A 15,014-nucleotide genomic window follows, 5' to 3' on the forward strand; every position below is an offset into this window, starting at 1 on the left:
CTATGATCCCATCCTGTCTCATTAAAAAGCACCCATGTAAAACCAGACTGCAGATACATTTCTAGTCTATCCAACTGGACACCAACCCCCTTCCTTTGGATTAAGTCACAGAATCTACTTCTGCCAATGTCTAAAATTATAATCATTTCCTAATTTGGAATTTTTGGAATGAAGGGTTCTCTTCGTATCTGACACCAATCCATGTGAATTTAAATTATATTTTAATTGTAATTGTTAATAACAAACAAGTCATCACAGGTTGTACCCTGTAAATAAGGTACTTCTATTGATTTTTAAAATAAAATGACTCAGTAGGACATTAGTGTCGTACAGAAAATAATTTTTTTAACAAAATATTTTGAAAGGTTTTTTGGTATTTACATTTCTGACTTCCATTTCTGAGCCAAAACCTGTATAATTTTGAAATACACTGTGATAAATATGTAATATGCCTTTTAAATAGTACACATTATTTATTTTCAAGTACACAGTCAATAGTTCATCAAAGTCAGTTGAGCATTAAATAATGGAAGCACTCCTATACTATTCTAACATTCTAACACGTCCATTCTAACATTGCCACATATTCCAATTCATTACATCCTATTTACACTGCTATTTTCTTTAAGTGTAGTTAAAACATTATGCAGTTAAACAGGCAAACACAGGTTAATCAGTGATGACAAATCAGAGTTGACAACACACACACACAAAATAATCAATATATTGATAATGTGCTAAATTGAAAGTCGTCATAGTTCTCCACCACAGGTATCAGAATCCAGTCCTGGAGGGCTGCAGTGTCTGCTGGTCTGTGCTTCAGCACCAGTAATTTGTAATTGTAACTTGTTGATTGGCGAAAGAATCCACACACCTTCTTCTTATGGCCCTAATTAGCAGCTGATTGAATGGAAACCACACATACCTGCAGACACTGGGGCCCTCAAGGACCTGAATATACAACAATGTGAGACAGGTATGACAAATGTCTTATTTTGGCCATGCTTTGCAAAATGGGTAAAATTATTCTTTGTGACCTGAACCGAAAAACACACACAAGATTTCATAAATGTGTTTTAACTGCAATATCACAAAGAAAAAACAAAAGCCTCAGAATTTGGCAAAATATTATTCTGACATCACTTCAGAAGAGGAGAAAGCATTCAAACACTGCACATAGTCAATGAAAGGAGTGACATAATACATATAGAGTCTCTTGGCTCTGAAATCTGTTGAGTGTCATTTTAGTTTAAAAAAACTGGAACACTTTGGAGATCATAGATTACTGAAACAATCTTTTAGATTCTGAGAAGCAGCTTTGAATTCACAGCCAGTTTTTCAACATCAGTGTAGAGAGAAAGTGGTTATGCTCAATGTACAATAAGCTCCCTTCATACAAATCACATCTCTTCAACCTGATTTGCTTTCTTACTATTATAGTTAATTCCTGTTTGATTTCCTGTTTTTGTTGCACTGATTATTTTGCTCTGTAATTCCTACATAGGAAATGGACTGCATATGTGTAGTTTCTATTAAATATTTCCTGCAAAGAATTCAAGCTTTGAAGGTTTTATTCTGCTGTTTTTTCTCCTATAAATTTACCACCCGGGGTGCGGCTGAACACATCCAATACCACCCCAGTTTAGGAAGTCCAATTACCGGCAACCGTCTCGTTCATGTGCAAATCCCACTGCTGATTCTTAGAGAGTGTAGACATCTGTGGTTCTCCTCCAAAACATGTGGTGTCACCAGCTGTTTATTTTCACGTTGCACAGTAAAGCCAAGCTCACAGAGTGGAGTTGGAGGAAAACTAGTCGCATTTATATAGACTCGCTCCCAGGAAAATGAGAAAATGAGTTTTGCCGCTAATGTTGAGACAGATCACTAAAGAACATTTAGTTAAAATCTTGGAATGTTTTTCAGTTGATGGACTACAGAGGCAGCTTTAAAGCACGCTCATAAATGATGAGCCATTTTCTAGAACTGTGATCCCCTGTGACACTAGTGATAGTTACTCTACAGCGCATTTAAGAATACCGTCTTTAAAAAGATTGTTTTTTTTTACAGTTTCTGTGCTTTGTAAGTCATGAAATATTCCTCAATAAACATTTTGTGAATGGCCATGAATTGCTGTGAAGCAAGAAAAGCCTCCTCACTCTGAACTCGACTTCCTCCCAGTTTTTCAAACAGATATTCCAGGTAGAAGGAACAAGGCTGTTTTCCACCATGGTGCCGTCAGTAAAAACGGACGGACGGCTGTTACTGCTGGGTAGTGCTATACGAGGGGCGCGAGAGACGGTTCGATCCCCGGGGTTCAAGCTCGCCAGCCCAGAACGGGCTCTGGCTCTGGCCACGCGGTCTAACTCGCCGCGCACTTCTCCTCCTTGTCCACGGGGTTCCGGCGGGTTCCGCTGAGCTTGGCCCTGAGAGAGTGCTCGGCGATCAGCTGGTTTATCTCATTCTGCCGGTAGGAGGAGAGCTTCTGGGACAGCCACACGCCCTTGGGCGGGGCCTCCGTGCGCCGGAGGTTTCGGACGCAGGCCCGGCCCACCAGGTAGGCCAGCTCGGCCACGTTCAGCAGGACGCACACGCCCGACGCCGCCAGCATGAAGATGGTGAAGATGGTCTTCTCCGTGGGCCGGGAGACGAAGCAGTCCACCGTGTTCGGGCACGGGTACGAGTCGCACTTGACCAGCCGCAGCATCTTGTAGCCGGGGTAGATGAGGTAGAAAAGGTACATGAAGGCGGCCTCGAAGGCGATGCGGAAAACGATGCTAACAATGTACGTCCACCAGAGGGCGCCGGTGATCTTGAACTTCTGGCTCTTGATCTCCTCCACGTCCTTGGCGCTGGCGCCACGGCCCGACAGCTTGAGGAGCTTCTTGTCGACGTGGCGACGGTGGGCCACGTGCATGGCCACCAGCAGGGCCGGGGTGGAGACCAGGATGAGCTGCAGGGCCCACAGGCGGATGTGCGAGATGGGGAAGAACTGGTCGTAGCAGACGCTGTTGCAGCCGGGCTGCTGGGTGTTGCAGGTGAAGCCGGTCTTCTCGTCGCCCCACACGCTCTCGGCCGCCACCACCAGCACCAGGATGCGGAAGATGAAGAGGACGGACAGCCAGATGCGGCCGATGCCCGTGGAGTGCCTGTTTACGCCGCTGATCACGGCATAAAAGGACGCCCAGTTCATTTTCGCTTCCAGGTCTGAAACGCAGGAACAGAAAAAAATAAGTGTGTGTGCGTGTGTGTGTAACAATTCCCTGCATGCTTCCAGGTATACAATTACTGCAGAGACTAATTGATATGTTGAATAGCACAGGTGTCTCTTTCTCTTTTACTAATTACTAGGTGTAACGATACAACTTGATAACAATACGATACAATAGTGATACTCTGAGCAACGATGCGATGCAGTACAATTTATCTTCATTTATAACAATGTTATTATGATGTGTAACAATTATTGACGATACGATTAGAAAGTGACCGTTAGATTTGACAGATTCACCCCACCCCACCCCACCGACACTCACAATATCATTGAAATCTATATCATTGAAACAAAAAAGTCTAACTTCCAAAGTTAACGAGTGTGCTTATTAACTTCAGTGCCTCAATCTACCTAAATAAAAATTAGCCATGTAAATGAATGATTCGTCGCGATACGAATCGATTTATACATCACATCAGTGCAGTTGTAGCCTGACGTTTGCATTGCAATGCACTGATGGATCAATGTTTCATTACACCCTGACTAATTATACTGCAAATATGGAGGCATCAATGTTGTTTTTTCTAATGCACAGGAATGCACATTTTGCATAACAGGATATCAAAATACCCTGGGGGTGATAAGAACAAATCAAAATTATTGACAGTGAGTTATCGCTCATACAATGAAAATATCTAAGGTATTATAGGCAGCAGTATCTGTATATTTCTGTCTATAAAATATAAAGCTGTGCATAATTCTGTATATAACTTGACAATATATTTTCCATTGTTGACAAGCATTTGCACGACAATCAATGTCATTGTTTTGACAACTAAATAATTATCAATGTAGTATTCATACATATACATTCACTGTATAATGAGTTTAGACCCAGTAACACCATCAAACCACATTAGAATTACTAGTAATACGACACGGCTAGCAAGACATATCGATATAGCAAATTGCACAGCACTGACTGACTTCCATCTGCACTTTAGGCTCTATCTAAAACAAAGTTGGCTTTATAGCAGCCAGTAAAATATTCTCTCGTGAAAAGTATGCCAACAGTTCAAAACCTCCATAAATTCTTTAATTATTGATTCAAACAAAAAATGTTTGTTCTAATCAATGGTAAGTCTTAGACTTGCTACGTCGCATATTTAAAGCTCCCTGCAGGTGCTTGTTTATATAGTCATCCATCACAGTTTTGTCATGCTTTTTCACCACAATGATCTACTTGGAAAAAGACGGGAAAGAAGGAAGGACGATGTTCAGTCAAAATAAAATTTTGATTCTACTTATGTGAATTCAGAACAGTTTGTAGCTGGTTTGTTTTCCAATGAACTCTTAACAATGTTCAGAGATACTTCATTCCAGTATCCAAGTGTTCTAAACATTTCCGTGATTTTAAAACTAATCCTGGACCCTAAATTCATTGACTGCGAGAAAGGTTAGGATATAAACTCCTCTTACAAGTTCAAAGGTCACTCCCACGTTTGGCATCAAGATGGTATTTCTGTTAGACACTGTCCAATTAAATTTGAAAAACCATTTAGTCCTTGTAGCCTCCGAAGATGAGTCAGCAACAACCTGCAATGCAGTTCATCTCTGTCAAACATAAGCCGCAACAGGCCTCCGAAGGAAAGATATTAAAATCCCACAATCTCCCAGAAAGTGTGTCATTCAGGTAGATCATACTCCATGAGAAGATTCCTGAATAAATTCTGGTTATTTCCACAGCAGGTTGTCAGGAACATTGTGCAATGCCAGAGGAAACTTGGGTGTTCGTTGGGTCTGACTTGCCAGCACAGCCAGGACATCAAGGAACATCTAACAAGGGAAAATTCCAAAATGAGAGAACGAGGGAACAAGAGAATGACAGAATCGTCTCGATGCCCTGGAGACTGCTTAAAAGTGAGGGGCGGGGTCATGTACCATGCGGGTGGTCACCTGACTACCTGTTCTGAAGCCAATGGCAGAAGTGTATCCGAGCCACATGACCAGCGTGTCATAGACCCCACCCTCATTGCCCTGGCACTGACTGGCGCCACAGACCCGAGGTGCACTGGGGTGTCTGGGCTCAGTCCAAAAACTTTGGGCCTAGCTTTCCAAATTCTAGCAGCCCTGTCTGCAGTTGCCCTGCTTAAGAGTGGACATCAACATGTAATACGTCACCTGGCCCACACTGGCAAAGTCACTGTAATTTAATGCAAAAGGACCAAACTGCAACCTTGCACACTAAATTAGAAGCCATTCTCAACTCCATCACAGATAGAAACCTCTTCACATAACTCATTAAATTTTGGTAAACATGTCAGATCAAAGGAAAGACAGACTAGAACGATGAAAGATCAACTGTGGTCCTTACACCTCATTCAGGTGTTTTTGGGAGTGGTGGACAAAAGAGGGGATGAGAGCCACACTGTGCAGCAGCAGAAACAGATTCTCGGGCAGTAAAAGTAAGTGTCAGTATGCAGATCTCAATGAGCACCATGAACCCAGACCGTTTCAAATCCCCTCTAATCAGTTTTGACTAAAATTAAAGCAAAAATGCATCAGTGAATTTTTAAACCACAAAAATTCCATATCATCAAAAAAAAAAACACTATCAAAATCAAAAACACAGTTAGCCTGGTCAGCTAAATGTTTGAATCGGCAAGCAACAGTGGAAAAGGACACCACTTACAAAGATGGAAACAGTGTGGTAATGTGTTTTCCACAGAGGGGTTTTTGTTTTTCCTACAACTGTTCTGGACTTCTCTGTCCTCAAATAAAATCTTATAATCACATTAGCATCCTTTAATTGCAATTACAGTATATCAGACGGGTCCCCACCACTGAAACCAAGCAACCACTAATACCCCTCCACTCTGTTTAAGAACATTTAGAATGTTTGGTGATAAGAACAGGTAATTCAGCCAATCTGTGCTCACTATTTTGCCTATAGTCTTGAGTGCTTCCTGTGGGTCACCAAACCTGATATTGAGCACCCAAAGGTCTAATGCTCAAGTTAAAGTTCAAAGCCTAAAATCTCTGTCCATATTTCCACTGTTTGTCAGTTTATATAGAAAAGAAAACTTGTTACCTTCAGGTGAGGTGGTTCTCAATTACATCCAAAAATGTGTGGATAAACATCCGAAAAGTGGGCCTATTTTTAGTGAAAGGCTCAGTTGAGGAGAACACCATGCCTTTGAAAATTGCAAATGAATTCCCTGACACTAGCCGCTACCCTGCGCTGCAGAAGTCATATGCTCTTATATAAACTATTTACATACAATGGTGCCCTTTCTCCCGGCAAACAAAACTCTTTAGAATTCAGATCAAACGCCTCGATTTCCGCCTACCCCCAGCCAAAGAAAGAATCTGTGTGGACACACACAACAAAACGGCCTTTCCCGCATTATTTATTGTGCTATGGAAGACAAGGGATGCGAAGGGTGTTTTTGACATGAATCCAAGACAAGTTCCAGAAGAAAAAAATGGTATTGTCCGCTGGCTTTTTGCCTGAGTCACCTCACAAGAAAAAGTGAAAAAAAAAAACGATTAAAGAATCGGATCATGGACAGCCACCTATTTTCGGCATAATCTATTTTTATGCTGTTGTATTTTTAGAATGCTGTCAGTAAAAACAAGAGTGGTATTTACAAGGCATAAACCCTTGTAAATGTCTGTAGGAGAGGGTTTTGAAAACAATGTCTGCAGTCTGACTGTAAATGTCAAGACAATCAATGGTTTTAAAGTGTGTTACTGCCAATGCATGAATGGTGGAAAGTTTGTTTCTTACCAGACGCTGGTGCTGAAACAACGTGGGGCCGGGGGCAGCGTTCCAGCTGTGGGATGTTGCTGTCGTAGAAACGGCCCGGGACAGGGCGAGCGGGTCAGTGTGGTTCGTACGTCACACATAGCGGACAGACATCAGAGTCCTGAAAGAAAAGGCCCACGTTTCTCTGTCGAGCTGGGTGACACGGGTCACTATTCCATCATGACTACAATTCTGAAAATTCTGCACATTGCAATCTTTCGCTCACTCACACACAGCTTCCCAGTGACTGCAAATGTGCGTCTGCCGCGGTCACAGCTCTTTCGATGGTCATTAGCTATAGCCCGCCTGTTTTGCCGAGTTTGTTCAAGCCGCTGATCCGGTCGCCCCCATTTTGTAAAGATGCATATAAACATTTGTCCAGTTTTACTGCAAAGTCAACAAGGCTCCTTCTGTTAGCCGCGGTTCCTGGAGACGTGCAGCACAATCGGCTGCCCACAATTCGAGAGTTTTCTGAAGCACTTTGTGTAACGAAATGTAGGCTTATCACTGTTCAAATACGCATTGAACATTCAAGGTGCCTTGGTTACGATTAGCCTACCAGGGATAATTAGCCTATTGTTGTGCTGAACATATCAAAGCGTTATTCTACATTACGTTATTCAACATTTTGCAGCTAACACCAAAATCATTAATAGCTGAATTAAATCAATGATCATTCCTTAACCCAATCTACAATAGTTTAGCAATTAAAAGCAACAAACACTGCTGACAGACTGGGCATGCTTACTACCGCTAGTTTAACTGACCTTTGAAATTAAGTTTGACTTTAAAAAGAAAAAAAAAAACTTTTCAATGCAAGCATGGCTCAAATGGATTGTAACAAGACATTGTAGGTATTTACTGCTCCTATTAGACAAGTCTAGAAGCTTCAAATATGGCCAGCCTTTGAATGGAATTAACAAAATCGTTTAACCTTCCGGCTTTGTCGAGGTAGGCTACCTCATAAAAATTGAAATAGGCTGCTGGAGGTCAGTGTAAACTCTCGCATTTAATACATTCGATATTATACATCATATAAAAGGTAGCCTGAAATACTTTTGGTAAATAAATAATTATAGAACTCAGATAAACAAAGCCTTTCCTTTTTGTATCTTATATAAACCGTACCAGCAGACAAAACTCCCTTTTCCAACGTTATATTTCAGCATTATCTGCATCAAAACCCGACGAGGAAAGCGGAGTCTTTTACTCACCATAAAGACCGGATTATTTCTTCAGGACAGGCAAATACAATGCCAGCCACTCTAGAAATTCATGTTTGTTTTTGATATAATAGTTCATTGCACAACTAATTCAGCCAATGATTGCCTTCAATTCCCCACCCCCCACCTAGCAAGTCTCAGATACCCTATATCTAGATTTTTTCCGACCAGTGAACAAAGTGTACTAGGTGATAGAACTTATAAGATAGACCTTATTACACACTTCTGAATCTATCCACAATGTGCTCTCCATAATTAAGTCAACCCACTAATGCCTTAAAATGTTGAATTTAACATAGTTTAACATGGGTTTTCCACCTTTTGCGAAACAATGCAGCTGTGTAAGGAAAATACAAACACACAAAACCAAGGAGCAGACCCAGAACAGGAAAACAGGAAGGAAAACCTCCACAAAAGCAGTGAATCTTTATTAACATGTAGATCCATGCGAAACAAAAGCTTCTCAACACAGTAGCAGGGAATCCAATAAAACGAGGTGGTCCCACGCTAGGCTCCTTGTGTATAGTACAGTACTCCCCAGAACACCACCACCCAGAATCCTGAAATAAACGTGAAAATGGAACACTCTTCCATAGGTGAGCTCACAACGCGAACTTTCAACAGAGATGCACAGCTGCTCGGGCTGCTGGTTTGCTCATCTAATCAAGTCGCTGTTTCCGTATCGAATCCAGGTCAAGCCAGTGCTGCACTGTGGCCAGCAGCAGTGCAGGCAGGGGCGTAACTGGCCATAGTGTTGCCTGGGCAAGGACAAATCTCAGTGTTTAACAGTGACCCCCCTCTGGTCAAAATGGTTGCCTGCAGTCTGCCTTCACAAGTCAGACGTTTGTGTCGTCCTCAAACCCCGTGTCTGAGCAAGCTTAGGTGGTGAAAAGGAGCAATGGCGGACAACAGCTCACATTTCAGAGAACGCATTCTTTCTGGCGCTCCGACAGAGGCTACAGCATTAAATACAAACAACTGGGCATTCCAAGAGAAAACGGAAAAGGCAGTTGGGTAAAGAAAAACTTCCCACCTCATTTTACATGCACTTTGTGACTGACCAGAAGGCAGCAAGCAAGAAATGAAATGTTAAACGTCAATGAATTCTTCAGCCATGAATTTAAGCAGTCACATATCCTGATTCTCATGCAATATTTTTCTTCCATCTCTCTCTCTTCCTTTCTGCCTCTCAATAAAAAATAAAGTTGTTACACACGTACAACATTTCTTGCTATGGAAATTAGCTGCGGAAAATCACGCTCAACATTGTTCCTCTAAAGTGTTGAGCATTTGTAAACCAATCAAAGGTGCATTACTACCGCCTACTATGTGTGAGAGTGGAGGTCTCCACACCATACTCACAAAAGTGACTTCACATCATACTGTCGGTCTGGTGTAGCTTATAAAGGCATGCCATCTTACAAATTCTCACTTTTGTTTGTGACCTATACACTTGAGATATTATGTGCAAGTATAACAGAACAACAAAATGGAAACACTAACTGAAGTCAAAATTAGCAAAATTACAAAATATAATATGCAATTGAACCTCAGTTGGTCTCAATGTCTGTCCATTAGCAGAGACAGGGAAGGGATTATTATTGTGGCACTTGACAAACGAAACTGAACATGCACACCCAACACAAGCGCTTAAACACACAAGCCATCTTCAGCTTGTCTCCAGTGTAAGTGTCATTTCCTGTTTTGAGAATAACATGAAATGAGGTGTTTCTCCCACTGTGAAGCCTTCCCTCTGGTCTTCTGTAGGACACTGCCTGCACAGCAAATGGATGGCACAGCAGTTAGAAACATGGATTGTTAACAAGAGGCAGCAGGGTTCAGGTCTGGAATAGTACACTGCTATTAAACCTCGATAAAGTCACTACACCTAAGACACTTCAGTAAATTTAGATGAATACGAGCTATGAAAGTCACTCTGAATGAGGGTCAATACTGAGGAAATAAAAACTTCACTTATACAATCCATGTCACTAAACTGAGATTAAAATTTTTTTCAAGGGGGACGTAGACTGAGACAACACTGACCTCTAGTGGTCTCTTCATGACTAACACACACGGGCTTACCTTTCCAGCGTTTCAGGTTATCATGGTGGGCGTGGCCATTTTGGGCCAGTCGCAAAGACAGCGAGGAGCCCCTCCTGAAACAATGATGAACAAGGCCTTCATTAGGCAATTTTTAACCACAGTACAGTAACACTATGTTATGCATGCATTTGCAACGTATTGCCATGAGTCCATATTATTATCTTCCATTCAAGGCAAAATTTATGCGACAAGGGCACATACCTGGTCCAAAGCATTTCAGAGTCGCCCTGTCAAACAGAGAGACGTGTCTGTGAAGCCCTCATACCTCATCGCCCCAATCTTGCCCTTCTCCATGAAGAGCTCTATCCTGACGTCTTTCCCCTGGGGGTACAGACGGGCGTACAGGGTCCTCCCCTTCACTTTGTCCTTAAACCAGTCCACCGCGTCTGGGGTCCAGTCCTGCCCGTTCACTGGAGACACCTGCAGCTCGAGCGGGAGAGCGAAAGCTACGTTATCAGCCAATTCTGCGTTTCACCAAAACTCCTCTGCTGCCTATTGTGTCTGCTCCAGGAATAATTATGAACGTTTTACTCCAGCTAATAATTCCATCATTTATTAGTTTTCACCTGCAAGATCTGAACCACAGCTGAAAAGCTCATAAAATTTGCAATAACTCAAACTGAAATATAGTAAATATACTGTGTTTTAAAAATAGCTTCAGGTGCATACCAGACCTATTGTGAGGAAACCACTACTTCTTAAAATGGCTTGAGTCTGGACAGCCAATAGCTTGTTATTAACAGTGGGAGAGCGAGGCTTTGTGAACCGTGTAATGACAGGAGCTGAAAATGTGTCTGTTAATCACTGACTTTCATGCATCGGTTATGCCCTTTGCTTCCATAGTAAAATATCGGATAAAACCAGTGAGTCACTGATAACTAGGGACCACAGAAATGACCCACTACTGTTGTAACCTGTAATCGCAGCAATCTGAGGACCTTACACTGTATTCTCTTCTCAGGGCTCTTATTAGAACTCAGACTGCAGAACATGAATCATTCCAAATGATTCATTCATCCAATTATAAAAAAGTGAAGTTTTGGTGCATGCGGAACTGCTCACGTTCGCTAGCGCCACCTGCAGGGCCTGCTGCGGCACGCCAGCCGTCTGCGCGTCCAGCTCTCTGAGGCGGTACAGGGGCAGACGGGCAGTGTCCCCAAAATCGATCCTTCGCACCTCCAGTTCAATGTGCCTCCCGTCTGCCCCCGTCCCCTCCCCGTCACTCACAGTCTGGCTGGTATCTGAAACAAGCAGGGGGCCCACAGCATGGTCAGTCCTCCACAACGATACTTTTTTAACATTCATTACATACACTGTATTTGACCTAGGTAATCATTACCATTTATTTCCTGGTGATTCGATGAGTTATTCTAATGGCATTTTTTCAAATGGTGTGTAATTTGTTTTCTGGCCTTTCTGTTTTTATCTTTTGTTTCACTGTTTTGGCTACATTCAGATATGAAAGGTGCCATGTAATTACACTAATAGAAAGATATTTTACTCGGGCCCCACCTGCTTGCATGCCGCAGATTCTGAGCACCTGGGCGCGGCACCACAGCTTGTGCTCGGAGAACCAGGCTGCGACGCAGGCGCCTATGTCTGGAACGCAGTTCATCTGCGCGAGAGAGCTGCGGGATTTAAGACTACTGCTGCAGCGGACACAGAAAACAGCTACAGTTAGGCTCTATGGCACATCTGCACTTCCGTTTTACAGAGGCCAGTTTCCCTGGATCCAATCAATGCTGCCCACTCGCCAAATAGCTAAACTGTTAGTCAATCAAAAGAAAGGGGGAAACCCCACTGTCTTCTCTGTAATACAAAGCAAACGCATTGCAATTGCATCGGTCTAATCCACTACGCAATCTTATGATGAATGTTAGTCTACTTAATTATTGATTCAGCAGAACTTTCTATGAAAATAACTGCATGTTGGGAATTAGCCTTGGCTAGAAACACATGCATAGTACATTGGACAGTGCATTTACAATTGTCAATGTTTTCTGTGCTTGTCCCTTACAAATGAACAAATAAATGAGAAAAAAAACAATCCAGGGATTTACTAACACATTAACTCATTTCCAAAAAAAAAAAAGTCAAAAACATGAAAAATTAACAACTTACTCCATCATCTGAGACAGCCGCTGGAGCTCAGAGCTGGCGTGCTGGATCAAGAAGTCGCTGGGGCTGACCACGTGGGAGACGGTCACTTCCATCTCTTCAAATTTGCGGATTTTAAATTCGGGGATTCTGACAGCAGCGTCGACTCTGCTCACGGGAGCTGGCCCCGCGATAGGAGGACCGCTGCCGACATCGGGCTTCACAGCTGCAGACAGCCGGCTTTGACCCGCGGACGAGGGTCCCTGCCGCGACACTCCCAGGACTTCGAAGTACGACTCGCCGCAGCTGTCGACGGGCGACTCTGGCTCCTGCCCCAGAGGCTTTTCAGAGACGTCACTGGCACCCTCGGTGAAAATATCGGCGACGTCCCACAACTCGCGTTTAGTGGCCACAACACAGCTGTAGATTAGACAGCCAGCGCTAACGTTTCCCTTCGGTTTGAACACGGGAACCAGGCTGGAAAACTGCCGTTTCTCTAAACTAACTGGGACTTTGCTCTCCTTGTCTGCCGCCTTTTTATCCGTGACCTCATGCTGCCGTGGCGTTGCCGAGGGTTTCCCTTTGAAGAACGTGACCTGCACGAGACCCTCATTGTCGCCGCTGTTCCTTATGAAGCGTATTAGCTGAGATGCGGTTTGCTTCTGATGCTGAACCCTGAGGCAGTTCCCCTGCCCCCACTCCGTGAATTGTGGAGATATGTGCTGAACCACAGAATGCACCTTCTGTATAGGGAATTCCTGTGGATCCTCAAAAACATTCTTCAGGCCAGGGTGGTGTCTTGGTCCCTGAAGTGGATACACACTCCCTCTCTCGCTCGCCACTGGTATGTTTTCTCTCTTGTCTCCAGACAGTGAATCGCACACCTCAATGTTAAGCGCACAACTTGAGGAAGCAGAGCGTAGGACCATCTCTGACTGAGTGGCCAGGGCCATCTGTATATGGTGGAGAGATAGCATAGCTCCAAATGTCTGCACTGCATTCGTTATAGAGGTCGCCATCAGAGCGTTCTGCAACATGGGTCCGAAGCGAAGCACGTCAGAGACCCTGATCTCTCTGCTCCCAGACGTGCAATATGACATCGGCAAACTTAAAACACGTGGACAGAGAGTTTCTGTTACTGCAGGTACTTTTAAACCACACGGAGGCTCTATACCTACAGTAGAAGGAGAAATGCCCATATGCACAATTTAAACATCTCTGACTGGCAGAACAGACCAAAATAACATTATCCATCAGGGAACATCCAGCATGGGGAAAACAGAACAGGAATTTGAAATGGAAAGAATGTTTGTTAAAAATCTGTAACCTTAAAAAACACACAAAGACACACATACACAACCAGAACAATGCCCCATGAAACTGCTGTGTCTCCAGTTCTGGAAGAGTGGGAAGTGTTGTTAACCGGGGTGTGGTTTTCATGGTTACAACTGAAACCAAACCCCCTGGATACTGACAGTGAACTGCCTCTAAAAAAGGGAGACTGGAGCAGGATTTCATGTAATTCCATGGAGCACTGCCCCCAGTGCTTATCAATGAACGCTGTAGCACTTTCAAACACATATGAAAAGCAAGAAATATTAAAAGAGAAACCAGATGAGGGCTATTTTTAATTCAAATTCTTCCAATTCGAGTTTTCTATATTCCACTTAAATGGTTATAAATGTGCAAAAACAAATAGTTTTACTTATTTAACAAATTAAAATGCGACTTACCCAATTTAAGCTCCTGGAAAAATGTTGCAAGCTGTTGAATTATGTTGCATTTTAAATTTAAAGTCGTTATAAGTTCGGCGCAGTCCTGTGTCGCTCTTGCATCGGTCATGTTCAGAAAGTCTTGTACCGCCTCGTTTACCTATAAAAGAAATACCATAATCATAATTTTGACAGTGAAATGGTCATGCAAAAGAAGGGAGTTCACGATTATTTGCAAAATTTAAGATAAAATCATGCTTAGGCTTATATTACTGATATGGCACAGATCTTAGCTACCTGCTTAAGCAATAACGCTGAAGTTTGCGATTTGACATACAGGAACGAGCTAGCCAGCCAACTGCATGATTACCTTTTCAGTAAAAGTTCGAAGTTCTTTCTCCAGCGTGTTTCTGATTTGTTCCAAGATTATGAGTTTGTAAATAAGAACTCTTTTGGTGACGCTGAAGCTACCTTGAAACTGGTGCTCTACTACCATTTTTACACTCGGGAGATGAAGAATGCAAAGTGGCTATAGTTTAGCTCGCTAGCGGTCTAACTCAATTAAGTTCTTAAATTGTCCAAGATAGTGAATAAAACACCAAGCAATAACTATTTGCTTTCTTTAAAGCTAGGTAATCACGATAAAGTCAGCTAATCCATATGGATTCACTTCTACGATTTATTTCCAAATTTCCCGGCATTTTAACCCCAACCACCCAAACTGTGTCCTTCTTGCAACCGTCTTCACCGGTCAATCACATCACGTGACTGTCAACCTGAATTAAATATATTTTTTAATTGGGCCCCAGATATTGTTGTCATTTTAAAATAGTGTTTGCTTTTTATATTTGTGCTTT

The 15,014-nt window shown here is 42.7% G+C and overlaps 2 protein-coding genes across 6 annotated transcripts; both read right to left on the minus strand.

Annotated features, from left to right (window-relative positions):
* Positions 1–204: 204 nt before the first annotated feature.
* On the minus strand, positions 205–7,734 carry LOC118223267 (gap junction beta-1 protein-like). 3 transcript variants are annotated; one of them, XM_035409561.1, is made up of 5 exons: positions 7,250–7,731; positions 7,002–7,140; positions 6,303–6,730; positions 4,691–5,047; positions 205–3,204 (listed from the first exon to the last, which is right to left on the minus strand). In XM_035409561.1, exon 5 carries the CDS (start codon positions 3,188–3,190, stop codon positions 2,360–2,362), a length of 831 nt encoding a protein of 276 aa, XP_035265452.1. In that variant the 5' UTR covers positions 3,191–3,204; positions 4,691–5,047; positions 6,303–6,730; positions 7,002–7,140; positions 7,250–7,731; the 3' UTR covers positions 205–2,359. The 3 variants fall into 3 exon arrangements, with proteins under 3 accessions (XP_035265452.1, XP_035265451.1, XP_035265453.1); XM_035409560.1 differs by lacking the exon at positions 6,303–6,730 and having other exon boundaries at positions 7,002–7,731; XM_035409562.1 differs by lacking the exons at positions 4,691–5,047; positions 6,303–6,730 and having other exon boundaries at positions 7,002–7,734.
* Positions 7,735–8,715: 981 nt separating this feature from the next.
* Positions 8,716–14,902, minus strand: LOC118223269. 3 transcript variants are annotated; one of them, XM_035409567.1, is made up of 8 exons: positions 14,528–14,902; positions 14,179–14,317; positions 12,470–13,619; positions 11,861–11,976; positions 11,411–11,589; positions 10,614–10,768; positions 10,328–10,401; positions 8,716–10,017 (listed from the first exon to the last, which is right to left on the minus strand). In XM_035409567.1, exons 1-8 carry the CDS (start codon positions 14,651–14,653, stop codon positions 9,935–9,937), a joined length of 2,022 nt encoding a protein of 673 aa, XP_035265458.1. In that variant the 5' UTR covers positions 14,654–14,902; the 3' UTR covers positions 8,716–9,934. The 3 variants fall into 3 exon arrangements, with proteins under 3 accessions (XP_035265458.1, XP_035265457.1, XP_035265456.1); XM_035409566.1 differs by having other exon boundaries at positions 11,861–11,994; XM_035409565.1 differs by having other exon boundaries at positions 11,861–11,997.
* Between the last annotated feature and the right edge of the window lie 112 nt (positions 14,903–15,014).

This window comes from Anguilla anguilla, chromosome 3 (assembly GCF_013347855.1).
Source record: "Anguilla anguilla isolate fAngAng1 chromosome 3, fAngAng1.pri, whole genome shotgun sequence".
Lineage (NCBI taxonomy): Eukaryota > Metazoa > Chordata > Actinopteri > Anguilliformes > Anguillidae > Anguilla > Anguilla anguilla.